The sequence below is a fragment of the Mastomys coucha genome, unplaced genomic scaffold (assembly GCF_008632895.1).
Source record: "Mastomys coucha isolate ucsf_1 unplaced genomic scaffold, UCSF_Mcou_1 pScaffold20, whole genome shotgun sequence".
In the NCBI taxonomy this organism is placed as follows: domain Eukaryota; kingdom Metazoa; phylum Chordata; class Mammalia; order Rodentia; family Muridae; genus Mastomys; species Mastomys coucha.
The window spans coordinates 34213916-34231522 of NW_022196903.1; the positions used below are offsets into that span (position 1 = coordinate 34213916).

A 17607-nucleotide genomic window follows, 5' to 3' on the forward strand; every position below is an offset into this window, starting at 1 on the left:
TGAGAGCACAAAAAAGCTGTGTTCCAGAGATAGCCAAGGTTGTACCTCCCTACAGCAGCTGGACTTGGTAATGTGTAAGAGTCACCCAAGTGGTACTGGTTTTGAAGGCACGAAGGGGTCATGGAGATCAGCTGAGGCCTATGAGAGGCCAGGGAAGGCCATTAGTGAAAGTGCAGCCTCAGTTGCAGTTGATGGCCAAGTACTGAAGGGGTCACATAAAGGATTTAAGGCTTGGCACCATGAAAAGAGCCTATGAGAGGCTATTGGGAAGCCTAGTTACAGTGGAAGACCCCAGTGTATTGGAGATGTTAGTATCATGGGATGATCACTAAGAACAGCAACAGCAGTGGAGTGGATCAACCTGAGCTTAGAGTTATAGAGGTCAGAGCTGGAGAAGTGATCTAAACCCTTTGGAGGAGCCCAGAAGATCATGTGTGGATTCCAGACATTGAAATAAGAAGTAGTAACACTGGAGTTGCCTTGGAGACCCCAAGATGTTTGAGATGCCAGAGCCATGGGCTATCTGCTGAGGAAAGCTTCATGGTGTCTTGTTTACAGCAGTAAAACTTTAACTGAGACAGTGGTTTCACCTGTACAGGGGATAAAGTAGTACCTACCACACCACGATACTGTGAGGAAGAACAAAACTATTCCCTGTACATAGCGAGTATTCATGATGAAGTAAAAGAGACTTGTGATCCAAATCCTATCTGTATCAAGGTATTTGGGTCTTCCCTGGAAATCTGAAGTTCAACACCAATAGCCCCTGGAACTTATTTCCCAGTCCCACAAAATCAGGCTGAATTGTGTTCAGATGAGATGTGTTCATTATTTCACTGTAATAGGTGACCGTTAGAGTATCTCCTAGGTACAAAGAGTTTCTCAAGCCAAGTTCCTACAGTTGAGGTTTCTGTCTGTCTGTAAGATAGCATTATACCAGAGGAGGTGCAAAGGTAGCTACAGTGCTCCAGTCCTGTAGAAGGCACCAAGGATCCCAGGTCTTCTGTTGCCTGTTTTCATGAGCTGCACTCATCTTGCCTCTCTGAGGCTTCCCTGCTGCCCATGAAAGCCCTGCCTGAGGGTTTCTTCTTTCTTGACTCCACTCCCTCCCTCCAGTGCAAGAACTTACCCTTTTTATTATCATCCCTGACCCGTGTCATGGGCCTTATGTCCAAAATCAAGCCCAGCTTCCCTCCTACTACTTCTTAGGTAAGTTCCTTAGTAGGTAGTTGAGCCTTGCTCCCCCAATTCAGAAACCCCCTAAGGCCTAGGCTTGGTTTTGCTACTTCTGAAACATCGTTGCTATAACACTGGGTCGATGCCCACTGGGTGATACAACATTTCTGAGATGCCCAGAACAGCACATGCTCTTAACCATCCATTAAAGAAATGCATACAGTCTGGGGAAAAAAAAAAAAAAAAAAGAACTAGAGAAACCCCCACATTTATTCCTCCTTGCATCTCATTTCGCCAGTCACTCAGTTTTGCCTCTTGGCCATCACTCTTCCCCAGCAGTACCTCTAATGAAATAATAAGATGTTACTTTTCACATTTAATGCCTCAGAAATAGTAAGAATGCAATACAGTTTTCTACATTCTAGTGTCTTGAGATTCAGAAAAAGGGAACAGCAAGTCAGAATTGTATATAGAATTCAGATTTTTTTCTTTCAGACATTTTTATACAACTTTCAACATTTATACTTTTAGACAAAATGAGCAAAAAATACACTGAGTGCTAAAAAAATCAGAACAAAAGTAATACAATTTTAATTTCAATATTTTAAAATACAGAAATTAGGAAGTAAGAATACTAAATACAACTTTAAGCAAGTCACTTATCTTCCCTATAATAATAATATAAGCTACTTAGAGACTTACAAATTCAGAGTAAAACAGAAACAAAATAAATACTGTACACTTTCCCTGCCTGCAGGCAAAAGATGGGAAATACTGTTCTGACTAGAAACAAATGCTCTTAAAGCTTCAGCATCCCACTCCCAGCCACACCTCGTTCGTCCCATTGTCACACAGTGTGCTTCTGTAGTCAAAGGACACGTGTGCATACACTGCTTGCACAGATGAGACACTACTCTGCACACACCCCAAACAAGGGACCATGGACATAAAACCAGTAAGCAAAGTCAGGCTAGCAAAACATGACTACAAAACTAGTAAGTACCAGAGCCAACAACTGTCCTGTTCAAATTCACAGAGTTAAAACCCCTAAAACCAACACTACCCCACCCCATTACCACCCTTCAACACCCCAAAAGAAAACTTGCTGAACACTGGCAAAGTTAGATGTTTCACAATAAATGTGAAAGTTCATACTATATAATCTCTTAAAATGAACCTTTTCACCCTTCCCACAGCATGAACTGTTATGGCTTAATTATATTAAAAGTAGAAAAGTCTTTTCCAAAGGAAATGCAGTCTGCAAAGCTGCACGCGCATTTCCTATCAGTGCTAGTTCATACTTAACAACTGCATGACTTGCTTGTGCAGTCAGGAGCTGTTTTTGGAAAAACTGAGGTTACAGCATTTGATTCAGTCTAACCATAAACTGTAAGGCCCTTAGTTTGGTTTAGGTTTCTTTTGCAAGATAAAATAACCTTGGGGTTCACTTAGCAAGTTACACCTCAGGTCCCTGACTATATTGTGTAAGTTATATGCATGCATTGTGAAAATAAAATGTTACTTATGACTCTTAAAAGGGAAAAAGTTATTCTAGGCAAAGAATCAACTCTATGTAGTTAGTGCTGGCATTTCTTACAAAACAAAATCCACCGAAGAAATATAGTATGTCTTGGTTATTTTATTCCTGCAAAATAGTATATATTCTAGCACTTAAGATAATTGTTTTGGTAAAAAATACGGAGGGAAAATAGCTGATATTTTGAAAAAAAAAATAGAAAAAACTTGAAGACAAATCTTTTATGATTAAATCACATTAATGACTGCTTTCTGTAATGAGAAGTGAATCTAGAGTGTCACAGGTCTTGCATAGGTAAACTACTTGGAGGTCAGGGGCTACGTGGTAGCCAGGGTTCCATTAATGAATAGTGCAGAGCAGATACATTGGTTGGAAGAATCATCGAATACATCCTTTAAGAGGTTTTAAACATAAGTGTAATATCACAGTTAAGACAAAGCCTTAAGAAACTAGAAGGGCACCAGAGGTGACGGGGAACCTAAAGGTTTCTCCAGTGAGAACTATTTGTTTCTCCCCAGTAAAGAGGGGAGACTTACTATAGAAGAATAAAGCCGTGGTAGTGATGATATGCCAGCTGCTTTGGAAATAGACATTTGTTTCTTAAAAACCTTTAAAAAAATGTTTATAGAAAGGGTATCAAATATTTTTTCACTTATAGCATGAAAGCAAAATAAGGAAAGGGTTAGTAGTAAGGCTACAGTATGAAGGGTAACTGCGCAATAGCAGCTTAGGGAGTATATTAATTCTCTTTGTCTAGCTTAAGAACACATATGGACAGTGTCCACAGACAAGCAGAGGATGCAGTGTCAAAGAATGGGGTCCATGTAAAAAAAACCAAGGTACCAGAGATCCCAAAGCCACTGTTAGGTGTCTCCAGGAAAATCTGTCCTATCTGGGCTACACTGGTCACCCTTACTGACTAGCTAGCTCTCCCTAGACAAAAGTTATAATGTGTAATTTTGTGAGATTGTATTAGATGAAAGCCTAGGATACCCGTAACAGTCTAAAAGCCTTAGCTCCTCTTGATCTCTTTTGGTGCTAAGGATCAAGTCCCAGGGCCTTTTACATATGAAAGGCAAGACCTTCTCTTTTACTAGGGAGCAATTAGTTTTATAATGGGAAAAATGGATTTTTGAGAGACACTTAGATTTGCATTATGAAGTTTCATGTCTCCATGTGAATACTAAAAATACACATTTGCTGTGGTGTCTCTCTGGCAGCAGTATACTAGGTCATCATGATTCCCACCAAATCCCAGGGACTGTCTCACACTGCAGAACATCTTCTGAAGCAAACTGACAGTCATTTTTGAACACATCCAGTTGAGTCTACTTCTGACTTCCCTCTTTCCCTGGGCTGTTATAGTACCTAACCCACAACTGCCTTTGAAAAGGTTTTTCTAATCACCTTATTTTTCCCCTAGCTTCATGGGTAGCTGCTAAATAATTTTAAGTTTACTACCTTTTTTATCTGTAGTACCTGAAGAGAATGCCAAATATAGAGAAGAGTACTATACTAATTCCTCTTTGAGAAAAACCTAAAGCTAGCTCCTCTGTTGTGCTAAATAGCCATCGATGACTTGATGATGAAGGTTCTCAGTCTTCTGTCCACAAACAAACCCACTTCTTATTCTTCCATGTGAAGCATAGAACCTGATTCCAATTCAGCGCCTTGTTAGGACTTTGTCAGCTTTTAGGTAGCATGCCTTGGGTGTATATTTTCACTTAAAATACTCATCATCAGTTGTAACTTAATAATTAACCAAATGTGACATAACATAATACCCGAAGAATGCTGTTCTTCATTGAGTAGTTTTTATCCACACTCACAAACAAGAAAACTGGGTCTTAAAATAGACTCAGAATAATCTACTGACTGAGCATTGCTTGGCTGATAAATGGTAGAGCATGGGCTAAAATGCACGTTTTTTGCTTCCTTCCAACCTATACCATACCCTTATATTACCAACAGAAATGACTAACATAGAATTTTCCTTAAATGTTAAAGAACATGGGTGTTTTATTTTTAACATTTCCACTTCTACAGTGGTATATCTCATTGAAACTAATGAAGGTGGACTTTGTTTTGTTTGTTCTGTTTACAAATGGGCTACCTTCTGCTCAACTTTGTTTAGAAGTCAAAACAACACTGCTAACCTAGAGAAGACACCTTCACGGGCAGACAAAACTAAACCTGAGGTTCCTCACAGTACTCACTGCTTCTGAGTACTCGGTGTCTGATAACACCTGCTCATCTCTTGTGAATTATTACAGTAAAATACATGGAAAAGGAATTAACTAGAATTGACTAGTAAAATACAGAATAGTATTTAAGCTAAGTATTTAGCCATATAAATGGACTTGTCTCCTCTGAGTTTATGATTTCAGTAAATGGTTCAATCATGTGCTTCAAAATGAACTGTATTTGTGAATTTCAATGTATTTCAAAGATCCTGAACTACTAAGCTGCCAGTTTTGTATTGCTAATCATTCACCAATACTGGGGAGCATAATATTATATGATGTTGTAAATTACAGTACAGTTGATCCCAGGTTAAGGGTCACTTAGTTGAATTAAGACAGGATCACTACTACTATTAAAGCTGTATGTGCTAAATCATTACTTCTCAATTTTACACATTTTATTTGCTTATAGCTAACTAAATGCTATCACCATTGTCTTCTGACTTAAGCTGTGGTATACTACTTGTGAGACATGGGAAAGACAGAGACTACCTATTACTGTTGAGCTCAGATCCTAGCAGTAGTCACACCTCAGCGTCCAGCCACTTCTATGAGATAAAAGGACATACCACAGATGGGGAACTTTATAAGAAGCTTGACTAGAAAAATCATTGGCTGTGTATCTGAATTTTTATCAATTCAGAAAGATACACGGGTTCTTTCATAGTGACTATATTAACTGGCTAAAAGGATTTTAAAAAATGAATCCACAGAACTGTCATTTAAAACACTACATATGTGGCAACCCAAAATTAGTGTTTATCAGCTTAAGGACACAGCGAAGATACTGGCCACAATTTTAATTCATAAGAATAAATTTTAATTTTTATGGCCAAAAAACCTGAAATAATTAAAATATTTTGAGTTGTTTAAAACAAATCTAGATCATAACTGGGAAAAGAAGTCATCACTCTTATTTCTTAAGCCAAATAAAAATGTGTGTTCTAACAATAAAACAGAAACTAAGACATCACAGTGATATATTGTGGAAAGGTGAGTGATCAGTCTATTTCAGATGTCTGCATGTTGAAATATAACAGCCATTTGACTGTATCCCTCTCTCCACTAGTTATGGCATCGTGTAGGCAGGGGTTAGGGATGCTATCTACAGATACTAAGAACTCCATAAAAGTCCTTCTTTCTGACACTCAAAATACAATGGAAACTTTGGTCCAGACCATCTGGACCAGAAGGTGAATTCGAACCTTCCTTATCCCATTAAATATTGTAAAAGAGACAGAATAAGGAATATTTCTCTTTGGAAGTACATATTTTGAATGCAACTATGAAAGATAATGGTACATAATTATTTTCTTTCAACTTAATGCTTAATACAGAAGAAGTCTAGCTACCTTGCTGAGTTGAAAAGGACAGAATCCATTATATAGCCATATTTCTCCATAAAAATAAATTTCATGTTATTTGCCTATATTGTCTTTGTAGGAATTTGTAAAATGTGATACCAATCAGACCCCCAATATCAATTTATTTTTACGCCATGAAGAGAAAATGGAGATACTAAAAACTATATAAGTCACTGAAAAATTGCATTTAAGTAAAAACTGTACATAAAGTAGATAAATTATTATCTTAACCAGACACTTAACCTCCATATCCTACTAGCCAAGACAGGTGGAAGAAACTGCAAAAGCACCCATTTTACTCCAAATCTGTATTTAAATAATTCTTCAGAAAATTAAAAAATAAAAAAGCACGCGTGCGTACGCGTGCACACACATACACACACACACACACACACACACACAGATCTATTCCAACATGCTTGCTATAATACAACTTAATATGGTATATATTACGGCTTTTATGCAGATTTGAACATCCTAAATCAAATTGTATTTCTAAAAAAAAAAAAATGATGTCTAGGTAATAAAAGCATGGTAAGATATAGCTGTGATAGATGTTGGCTCTTCCAACACCAGCAGTATTGGAGAAGACCCTCTGTAATTATAAAGGTTTTTGGGAAAACGACAAACATGACATTTTAACCAAACTTATACTTTCCCCATAAGCAGGAAAAAGACATTAAAGCTGTTCTCTTTGGGACCCAGATATCATCCGGAAAAATGAAAATGAAACAAGCCTGATTCATTACTTGTAGAAAAAAACACAATGTCAAAAGAAAAGAGAAATGAGGACTCTCTTATGTGGTTCTCAAACATTGGCTATGAATGTGTCCCTGCAAAGAGAAGAGTCTTGGGTTGTCTCAGAACACTGGGGACTGGGTTGCAGCGGGAAGGCGGGGTTAGGGAATCAACCTGGATTAGAGTATGCACCTTGGATGTTAGCAAAAGCGAAGCTAATAGCTTATAAAAAACACATGAAATATATAAAATAAAATGATTTCATATACATCTTAATTTAAAATAATTAATGCATCAAATCCCTGTTTAAGACTTTAACCTGAATATCAAATTTAAGAGTCCAGACTAGCTACTGTTACTGTGGCTCTTCCCCACATGTAACACACAAGCTATCAAAAATAATTTAAAAACCTTCACATTCTTAAATCTAAATTAGTGAGATATTTCTCCAGAAATCTTCCAAATAAATAGTTTAAAAAAAAAAAAGAATTTAAAAGCTGTTAACTTTAAAAAAAAAATCTGTTAAATAAATTATTGATAATTCTTTATCCTACTACTGAAAAATAAAATCAAGACACTACCAACAACAAAATTAAATTCAAGCCCTGACAAGAGACCCCTTTCCAGTTCAAGGTCTCTTTTTAAGGTTCTACTACCCTCCTCCTTCCTCTCCCCCACCAGGTCCAAGGGTTATTGCTGAGTGGGTGTGGCACAGTGAAAATGCAGCATCAGGTTCATTCTGTTCTTCAGGCAATATTCTTACTGTACACACAAACTGCTCCAGGCAGGGGATGGGGGAAACTCCAGGCTTCCACACCCCAAGACTGGCATCCAAAGGGAAAGAGTGACTACAGTAGCAGCTCTGTCACACGAAGAAGCGAGCATGGCCATTTCTGTTCAATTTCAGAATCTTCCCAAGACGTTGTTTGGCTGTTGCCATTCCTTTTTTTGGACGTTTACCTATAAAACACCAACAACACTCTTAATACTCATAAAAAGTATTTGTCATCTAATATCTAGAAGACTTAAAACTTAAAATAGAGAGCTTTGTAGTAAACAAGCCTGTTGAGTGTTCCAAAAGCAGTCTCATCTCTCAACTTCATGCTTTAAAACCCTTCCACTTTTATCGCACACACAAACGAGAAGGCCACTGTCCTTCCAAACTATGTTTCAGTAACAATATGGACTGCAGCTTGATCCATCTCCAGGGACCACTGCCCTTCTGTGTCTCAGTCATGTTCTCCCCGCTGTTTTTCAGGGTTTCTTCTGCAACTTCCCTCACTCAAGCCGGACAAACTCTTCATCCTCTTTACGGATCTATTTCCTCCGGAGCCTCAGAAAGCAATTCTTTCTCTTGGGATTGGCTCAAGTCCCCTTGCATTGTTACCACACCCATATGTGGCTCATACCCATTGCTATCATGCTGTTGTTAGAGTACTGGTTCTTAACCCCTAGGTTGCTACCCCTCTGGGGGGGTCAAACGACACTTTCACAGGGGTCGCCTGAGACCATCAGAAAACACAAATATTTACATTATGATTCATAACATTAGAAAAATTAGTTTTGAAGTAGCAATAAAAATAATTTTATGGTTGGAGACCACTATAATGTGAGGAACTGTATTAATCAGTTGCAACATTAGGAAGGTTGAGAACCACTGTTCTCAAGTGTCCCTACCTACTACCACTGCCTTCACACACAGTTACAAATGCACTTAACCTTTTTTTTAACTGTATTTTTTAAAGTGTATTTAACCAAATACAGTTACCTTTTGTTGCCTGGTTGCTGATAGGTGGTGGGTTTGATGCAGGTCTCTTGGTAGGGTGAAGGGGCACTGAGAAAGAAGTTTCACCAACAGGCCTTTCTGGGCTTAGGCTGCCATTACTTATCTGGCAGGAAACCAAGCTGGGATTCAGCATGTACTTTCCATTCTGAATGCTTGAGTGATTGCTGTCCACACAATGCCTGCTCTGTGCCTTCTGACTGAGTTCTGGAGAGATTTCCTTTTTGATGTATTTCTGGCTTCTACTTAAGTCCTAAATAAGGAAAGAAAAAAATGTAACTAAATTCTTCAGATTTCAGATAAATGAGGTATTTAAAGCTCTCTCTGCATTAGCAAAATAAACTAGTCAATTTTGATTTTCTTTTTTTTCCTCCCCCCCCCCGCACGTGTGTGTGTGTGTGTGTGTGTGTTCGTGCACGCGCATGTATACACCTAAACATCAGGATACATGTATGGAGGCCAGAGGATAACTTATAGGAGATGGTTGTCTCCTTCTACCACGTGAGTCCCAAGTATCTAACTCAGGCCATCAGCCTCAAAGGCAAGTGCTCTAACTAGCGCTAGACAGACCCCCACCCTTTATGATGGTCAGGTTATGTCTATAAAGACATAAAGGTTTGGAAGATTAGTTCCTAAGTCAAGATCAAACAAGCAGAGATGCTGCCTACTCTCCCGTAATAGTGGGATAAAACTAAATAGAAGCAGAGGACCCAGTCTCCTTGGCTCATCAAGGGTTCTCAATGTAGTGTACTACACCTTTTCAGAAAAGTTATTTCGTAGTTTCAAAAGTGAGTTCTCTTCTCCTACTGTGTGGATCCCAGGAATACCTAGGCCACTAGGGTATGTAACAGGCACCTTTACCAGCTGCCCCCCCCCCATTATTTATAACTTAGCTTGTATAAGGTTCACCTCTACTATAGTTGCTAGAAAAAATACCAAGACTTGGGGCACATGCCTAGTTTTTTATTTTTTTATTTTTGTTTTTTTCAGACAGGGTTTCTCTATTTAGCCCTGGCTGTCCTGGGACTCAGAAATCTGCCTGCCTCTGCCTCCTAAGTGCTGGGATTAAAGGCGTACGCCACCACCGCCGGCTCTAGTTAGTTTTTCTTTTAATTAGAAGACCTCTTTCAGACTCTTTTGATAATCAAGTCAATTTGTAAGGAAACAAATGTTACTGATAAGTCTTGAAATTAACTGAGAGGTCATAACCAACATCAAAAGAGAAAGGAATTAAAACAATTACAAGAAGACTTTTTAAGAAAACAAAAACAATATTGAATATTCTAAATTTCTTCATATTTCTACTTTGGAATATACCTGAGCATTAATTCTGGAAGTTCGATCAAACTGTTTATTCCAGGAAGAAGTCATCAAATCCTGATCTTCAGTCTTGGCATGGTATTCTAGAAAGAAGTTTTGATTAAATTATCTTTGCAAAAACTTATTTTAAACAAAACTAGCCTAGTGCTTACAAGTGAAAGCAAATATATGCTGACATTTTATTTATACATTAACTATTTATTTATATACATTTTATTTCACTACACTCCTTAAAACAAATAAAAATCCATAGTTAGCAACTCAGAACCAAACTTGCTATTTCTTTCAATTTTTTTAAAGCTGTCTTTATATGACAAGGTTTGTGCTAGATGCTGGAAGACCTACAGTCAAGTACCAAGGCCATGTGTTACTGATGTAAAGCAAATGCAATACATATGTCTCTAAAATGACATTTTCCATCAGGACTAAATATATATTTCCCTGCATTAAGAGACCAAACAGAGTATAGGAAGGCAAAATGGAGCAGAGAAAGACAGGCAGGCCCAGATTTAAATTTGAGATCTTCCAAGTACCAATGCTATTAAACCTTTCCAAGCTTCACTTTACTCTTACACAATATGCAAATTCCAACAAATTTGAATAGCTATGTAAAGTGTGTGCAAGCTAGATTAACCTCATCAAATCATATTTCCTTTTCATGTAAAATGGAGGTCAAGGTCCTGGTACATAGATGACCCCAATAATGTGGGACTGAACACAACTGTTACTTGTCTTTTTCTCAATCCTGAGATTTTGAGGAAATCATGTTTTTTCCTCTTAAAGCACAGAGAACACTAGGTGGCATTACTGATATGCTGTGTCTGCTCTTTTCCTAATATTTCCTTTTCAAAGAGTTTGAGAAAGCATAGCATCAGAAAAAAAACTACCTCAAAGGAAAATGAATGGATTGCAAACCATTTAGAACACCAAACACTCCTTCTACTCTGGGAGCTCTTACAATCAGTGATGGGAAAACAAGACTATCTTTGCAAAAGCAATGGTAGAATTAGGCCTGTGAACATTATACTCAACCCCAAGTCATTTACATTGAGTTTTAACATTTAAGTTACATTAAGTTAACTGTTGTATGTAGGTACATGTATACCACAGCATGTGTATGAAGACAACTTGTGGGAGCTGGTTCCTTCCTTCCATCATGTGGGTTCTGGGGGTCAAACTCAGGTTGTCAGTGGCTTGGTAGCAGCCCACTAAGCTACCTTGCTGACCCTAATTTTGAGTTATTCTTGCACCTTACGTGACTATATAAAGTACTTCTTACAGCAGACAGTCCTTATCCATATAATCTCTAACCTCAACAATATCACAGCACTACTAAATGTAAAGTCATATATTACTTTTCAGAGAATGATTTTATGTTTCTTACCAAATTCCACTGGTTTATTGCAGCGATACAACTGCCTAAACTCAGGGTTACTGCTGTGGCAGCTGCTGGGATCCTGGAGAGAGTTCTTCTCACCACTGCAGTCTGTGCTTTGTATCTGCCTTTGTAAACATGTGGAATAGTGCAACCCTGCCATGGACAGCATGCCCTGAATAGCTTCTTCCTCTGTGCTCGTCGAGGTAGGACATTCCCTAAGGAGCAGGTGATCCAAAACACAATGGTGTATTTTTTCTGATGAAATAATCAGTGCACTTGAAAACTTTCACAGCATTTACATCACAATGTAAAACTACTACCATCAGCAAGCCTACCTTTTAACTGGAATTTCATTTCTAGATGGCTTCTGGCTCTTCTGAAGGAGGTTCCTCACTATATCAGATTCCTCTTTAAAGTTTGATGTTATTTCATGTTTCTTTTCATCACCTGAACTTTCAGAATCTTCAGTGGCAAAATTAATTTTCTGAAATAATAAATAGAAACAAAGCTAAAAAGAAACTAAAGCTATACACACTAACCAGTTTATCTGTTTATAAGTTAGAATCTTAATTATCATATTTCATATCAAAATTTGAAAATCTTTAGCAACAGTAACCTACTACCTGAATACAAAGCATGTAGTTACACACTTAAAGGTAAAATATAGCCTTTCAGAAATATAAGCAGCAGTATTTCTCCTTCCACCCCTTACCATAGCCACATAAAAATGCTTATGAACATGACCAGTCACAGGATGGTGTGCAGACAGAGCAGAGACAAGCTGTGGGAAAAGCTGTCATCAACATCCTTTCTCCAGGTGAAACTATGTGGATGGTCATCATCCTACCCAATGACACATAAACCTTGGGGTTCCAAGCATACCAGTGCAGTGCAATCAGGTCCAGAGTCCTCTGAATCAGAAACATCAGAATATTCTGATGGTCTACTCCTGAGTTCTGATTTCACACTTGTAAAGATTCCTGGTGAAGATGAGAGGGGATAAGAAAGAGTCATGACCTCTAAAGTATACCCAGTTTCAAGATAACTTTCTAGCTCCACACCTCTCTTTTCTTACTGATTTTATTTTCCCATTTTTTTCTAATTGACCAAGATACAAGCTGACTGATGTATGTCCTTAGAATATTTGTGGTATTTCTCTTTCCAGAAAAACAAAACAAAACAAAACCAATTATTTTAACTAAGATTAACTACAAACTGCTTCTGACTTTCCCTTTCCCTTGGTTTTCTCACTAGAGAGAGAGGGGAAAAAAAGGCAACTTTAAAAGCTCAAGAGCATTTATGGACCATGGTTTCAAGCAGTTTATAATCTGGGCTCTTAGAACACTGCCTTTTTCCTCCACAAGCACCACAGCATAGCAACTCTTCTGTCAGCTCTCAGTGATGGACTGCCTTGCCCTGACATAAAAACTACCAACTACAGAAGACCAGACTTACTGGGAATTAGTGGAAACTGAGATATTCAAAGTGAATTCGGTAATATTCATTATGCAGAACACTTTCATCACAAAGATATAATACTGATTTTAAATTGTTTTAAATGGAAAGCTAGCTATATACTGTTCTTAAAAACTGTTTTGGAATTAAGACTTTACTCAAAGAAGAAAGACTTCAAGGAGAAGGTGATATTACCGCAATGTTTGATATTCCTATTATTACTTTTTTTGTCAATAACCAATCAATGCACCAGTAGAAGCCTCCTGTCAACAGGTATCAAATAGCACACTACCTGGATTCCCACTAGATAAAGATCAGCCAACCAGATGTCTCTTAATTATGAGAATGAAAGACATGTTAGCATATGTGAAGTTAAACTTGAAACTCATTTGGCACAGTAGAGGCCATAAAGCATTATGAGCTTTTAAATGACTTTAAAAACAGTGAATCTATCTAGGTCTTGCTAACCATCACATACCCATTTACTGGTAATCTATCCCTAGCCACTATACTTGACACTCACATTCAGAACTTTGCAGATTAATGAACTACTCAAAACATATTTCAGATTTTCCAACAATAATATAAATTCAAACATTTTCAATCCTACAACAATTCAAATATCAGCAAGTTACCCACTACCATGTTAGCAAACGGAGGAAAACGTACTGTTAAGTGGTTTTGGAGATCCTTCACTTTCTGTCTCCTCTCTTCCTGAGCTCTGTTCTGTCTTCATGTTTGCCTTCTTAGCTGGTTTCTTGTCTTCTTCATTTTCACTATCTGCTGTATAAAGACTCCGATCTGCAAACAGCTGTCTTTCATCTCTGTGCCACAGAAGAACAATAACTGCCTCAGAAATGAACCAAGGCTCTGTATTTCCTTCCCCTCCATTCAGATGTAGCAGAGAACTGACACCCTTTCCTCCAATACAGTTGTCTATGCAATAATGTTGGGATTATGTGGACAAGAGGGGATCCACCAAAAATTAATCTGATACTTTGATCTACTTTACATACTTAATTATTCTTCCATTTGTCAGGAGTAATCGCAGATCATTATCTTTCGCTCTCCATTCAGGTATCGTGGAAGATGGCTGGAGATGTTTGTTGAACTTCCCATTCAGTTTAGAGCTCAATAGGTCCTTAAAGTAGAAAGCAGAACTGACTTAATCTCCACTTCAGGTAGGCCTACTCAAATAAAAAGCCTGTTTACTGTCCCTCCTTCCATGGTCCTGCTGCCTTATAGAGAGATGGGTAGCCATCTAGGGTTTGGGGATATCTCAGTGTCCCAAAATCCAGAGCTCCTCATTCTAACACATGCTGAATGGCTCATCTTTCAGCAGGGCAATTTAGCAATTAAACATATTTTATAATATAAAATGCAAAATCTGCATAAAGCAAATCCAAACACAGGCCCTTTTTGCAGGTACTAAAAGGTTGGAGTTATACAGCTTTAGGCAATCTCATGTTCCTTGGCTGTTTCTACTTAATAAAGTATAGCAGTAGACCTTTCCACTCATCCTAATATGGACCTCCTTCCTTCCCACCAAAACTGCATCCACAGTGCTACCACTAGGCCCAAGAGCCATCACAGATAAAAACAGATAATAGAAGCTGGTTTTTAATGTTTAAAAGATTACCTCCTCTTTGAGATTTTTCATAGTAAGTTCCCAAAATAACTATATGGATTAAGTAGGCTCAGAACCATTTAATCTTAAAACAACATAATAATATCAAATATAGAATTATGTAAGGTTGTGATGACTGTAACTTTTAGTATTTTAACTGAGCAATACCTTGATCATACTCTGAATTAGCTGTCAGTGCTCTGTTTATGATGTACACTTATGGGTGAGCAAGTCCTATTACAACTCAGCAGCATGGTTTACAAAGGTACCGCCTCTGCCCAGTATACCAGCACTTCTCCAACTTAAACATATTTATTCTAAAAGTCTCCCATTCTGATGTTGGACTGGTTGCTGTTGGCTCAAGGACAGGCTTTCTGCATTTATCTTCCTTGGCTAGCAATACTGTGTGTTTATTTGACATCTTCTGTTAGTTCAAACGTCAACCCCTAAAAGGTATCATGAGCACCTCAAGCAACGCAGCCAACCACTACTGTTTTGGGGCTCCCTCAAAACACTCAGCATTGGAAACATGTATTTTGTTGCTGCTCTTTGTTTGAGAAAGGGTTTCACCGTGTAGCCCAGGCTGGCACTAGGATTACAGGCCTGTACCATTATTCCCATCTTGAAATGCTACTATTTTAATCTATATCCTAACTTCCAACTTAAAACTCTGACAAAAACCTACATGAGGGCAGGGATCAACTTTGCTTGCTCTGGCATCTTCTTCAGAGTCCCGAAGAGCACATGAATATTTGGATAAACACTTATCAATTTTATTTATTGAGTTCTAAACAACATGTCAGCAAATTAATGAAATCCAGGCACCTTAACACCACACTGTTGGCTAAAAAGACTAGACTTCATGGACTCCCACAGACAAAAATAATAGTATCTATAAATCTAGAGTAGAAACCAGCTGTATTGTTCCATGTACTAAGTGCTTTTTTGATCCTGATATATACTTGCCTCTTCCCATGGGCACATCTCTAATCTTTTGAGGACTTCTCTTGTATGGAGCTCAAGGATATCGAGATTAGAAGGAGTTCGGACACTGTGGTCTCGGAGTTTCCTCATCTTTCTCCGGGAATGATATGGTGGAGATGCTTCATTTGAAGGCCGTGAAACTGGACACACAGAAGGAATTCCCTGAGATTTAACTGGTTTGCCATTTTCCTCCTATAAGAATCAAATTCAGAGCATCTTTTATGAAAAGGCTTCTATACGTATACCTGACCACACAATCAACCGTAAAAATACTTTAAAATACAAAGCACATTCTAAGACAAAGTTAAAGCCGCAGCTTTCCAGAGGCCTTTATTCCCCTTCCACCCACACACTTTGGGAATAGTACATTTCCTTGTTTTATTTGGGGAGGAATTTTTTTTTGGCGGGGGAGGTGAGGGGGGACTTGTCTTAGCTTTCCAAGAGCTAGGATTACAAGCATGTACCACCACACTGAGCTTCCATCTTAGATCTATAATAAATTGGAGTTGACATTTTCAGAAATAAATGTTTACTCAACTATTAACTTTGAAATTTATTCTGTTTTGGTTTTACTGTGCATGAGACATATATAGTTACAGATAATATTCTATATATTTTATAAACATGTTTATTTATTTTATATTTGATAAGTTTTTGATAGGGAACCCATTTATATACCATCATTTTTACTACATCTGAAAATACACTATTGTACCCATAGATAGTAAACCTGGCATTATGGCATTCTTATGGGCTGGAGATATAGCTCAGTGATAGAGAGTACATGCTTGACAAGCACAAGGCCCTGGGTTCAGTCTCCAGCACCAAGGGACAAAAAGAGATGATTAATGTTTCATAGATGTATAATGCTTTCCATTCTTGACACTGGTTGTAAGCCGACCTGTAACTGCTGAACTATGTCTCCAGCTCCTCCCATCCTACAAACATAGTCCTAATGTAAAATGTTAAATTACAGGATGGCTTCCAGTGAATTCCCTCTTATTTCAAACTACACACTAATCAAGCTACTTTCCCGAAGAATTACTTTAATGAAAACCTCTTTTTTTCAACTGACAAAAGCTCACATATTTTTATGGGCTTTTATCAAAGTCATTAACCCCTCAATTGCTCCAGTATTTTTGGCCAAGGGATTCCCTAATTATTATTTCCAAGCCAGCTTCACTCAATCACTGTTTTATCCCTTCCTCTAAGTACTTCATAGACATTCATCTCTAGGTAACTGCAACTAAATAGAGCTAAACATTATATTATAACTTTTGTAGGAACTTAAAAGAATTTACAGTAACTGGAATGGCCTCTGTTGTTTTATAATAACACAATACTAACTTTCTCTATAAGACATCAAAAACTGAAATCTGTAAAGCTAATTGAGCTCACTCTACTTCACATGTGTCAGTGGTTAAACATTCATAGCATAGTGGCAGATCTGTTTGGTTCTCAAGGCAGATAGCAAGCAGACACAAAATCATTTCTATTCTTACCTCTATTGCCCGAATTACTTTAGATAGTTCCTTAATAAGATGCCCAGGTCTAACATTGTCTGGAATTTCAAAGGCATGTTCAGATACAAGCTGTATTTGAAGTAATAAAGAAAACCAAAGTCAATTAAATATACAAAGCTTAGTCTATGTTATAAAGTTCTCTGTATTTTAAAGACACTACCAGATAATATAAATCAATTCTCAAGAGTTTATATACTTGGTGGAATGTCACCTAAGGAGATCTACATTATCAAAAACATCCTCTTAAAGTTTAAAATGGAAAGCCATCAATGGTAGCATGTGCCTTTAATCCCAATACTAGGAGGCAGAGGCAGACAGATCTCTTTGAGTTCAAGGCCAGCCTGATCTACAGACTGCGTTCTAGAACAGCCAGAGCTACATAGAGAAACCCTGTCTCAAAAACTGAAAACCAGGGGCTGGTGAGATGGCTCAGCGGGGAAGAGCACTGACTGCTCTTCTGAAGGTCATGAGTTCAAATC

General features: G+C 37.9%; 1 protein-coding gene across 1 annotated transcript in view; it reads right to left on the bottom strand.

Annotated features, from left to right (window-relative positions):
* Positions 1-1639: 1639 nt before the first annotated feature.
* The window catches only part of Kdm7a (lysine demethylase 7A), a 64043-nt gene continuing 48075 nt past the window's right edge, over positions 1640-17607 (bottom strand). The window contains exons 11-20 of the mRNA XM_031381612.1: positions 17108-17197; positions 15588-15797; positions 14011-14135; positions 13664-13818; positions 12422-12519; positions 11875-12023; positions 11546-11754; positions 10159-10244; positions 8827-9094; positions 1640-8018 (exon numbers count right to left, since the gene is read on the bottom strand). Coding sequence (XP_031237472.1) covers positions 7924-8018; positions 8827-9094; positions 10159-10244; positions 11546-11754; positions 11875-12023; positions 12422-12519; positions 13664-13818; positions 14011-14135; positions 15588-15797; positions 17108-17197 — 1485 coding nt within the window. The 3' untranslated portion in view covers positions 1640-7923. The remainder of the gene's footprint in view (positions 8019-8826; positions 9095-10158; positions 10245-11545; positions 11755-11874; positions 12024-12421; positions 12520-13663; positions 13819-14010; positions 14136-15587; positions 15798-17107; positions 17198-17607) is intronic.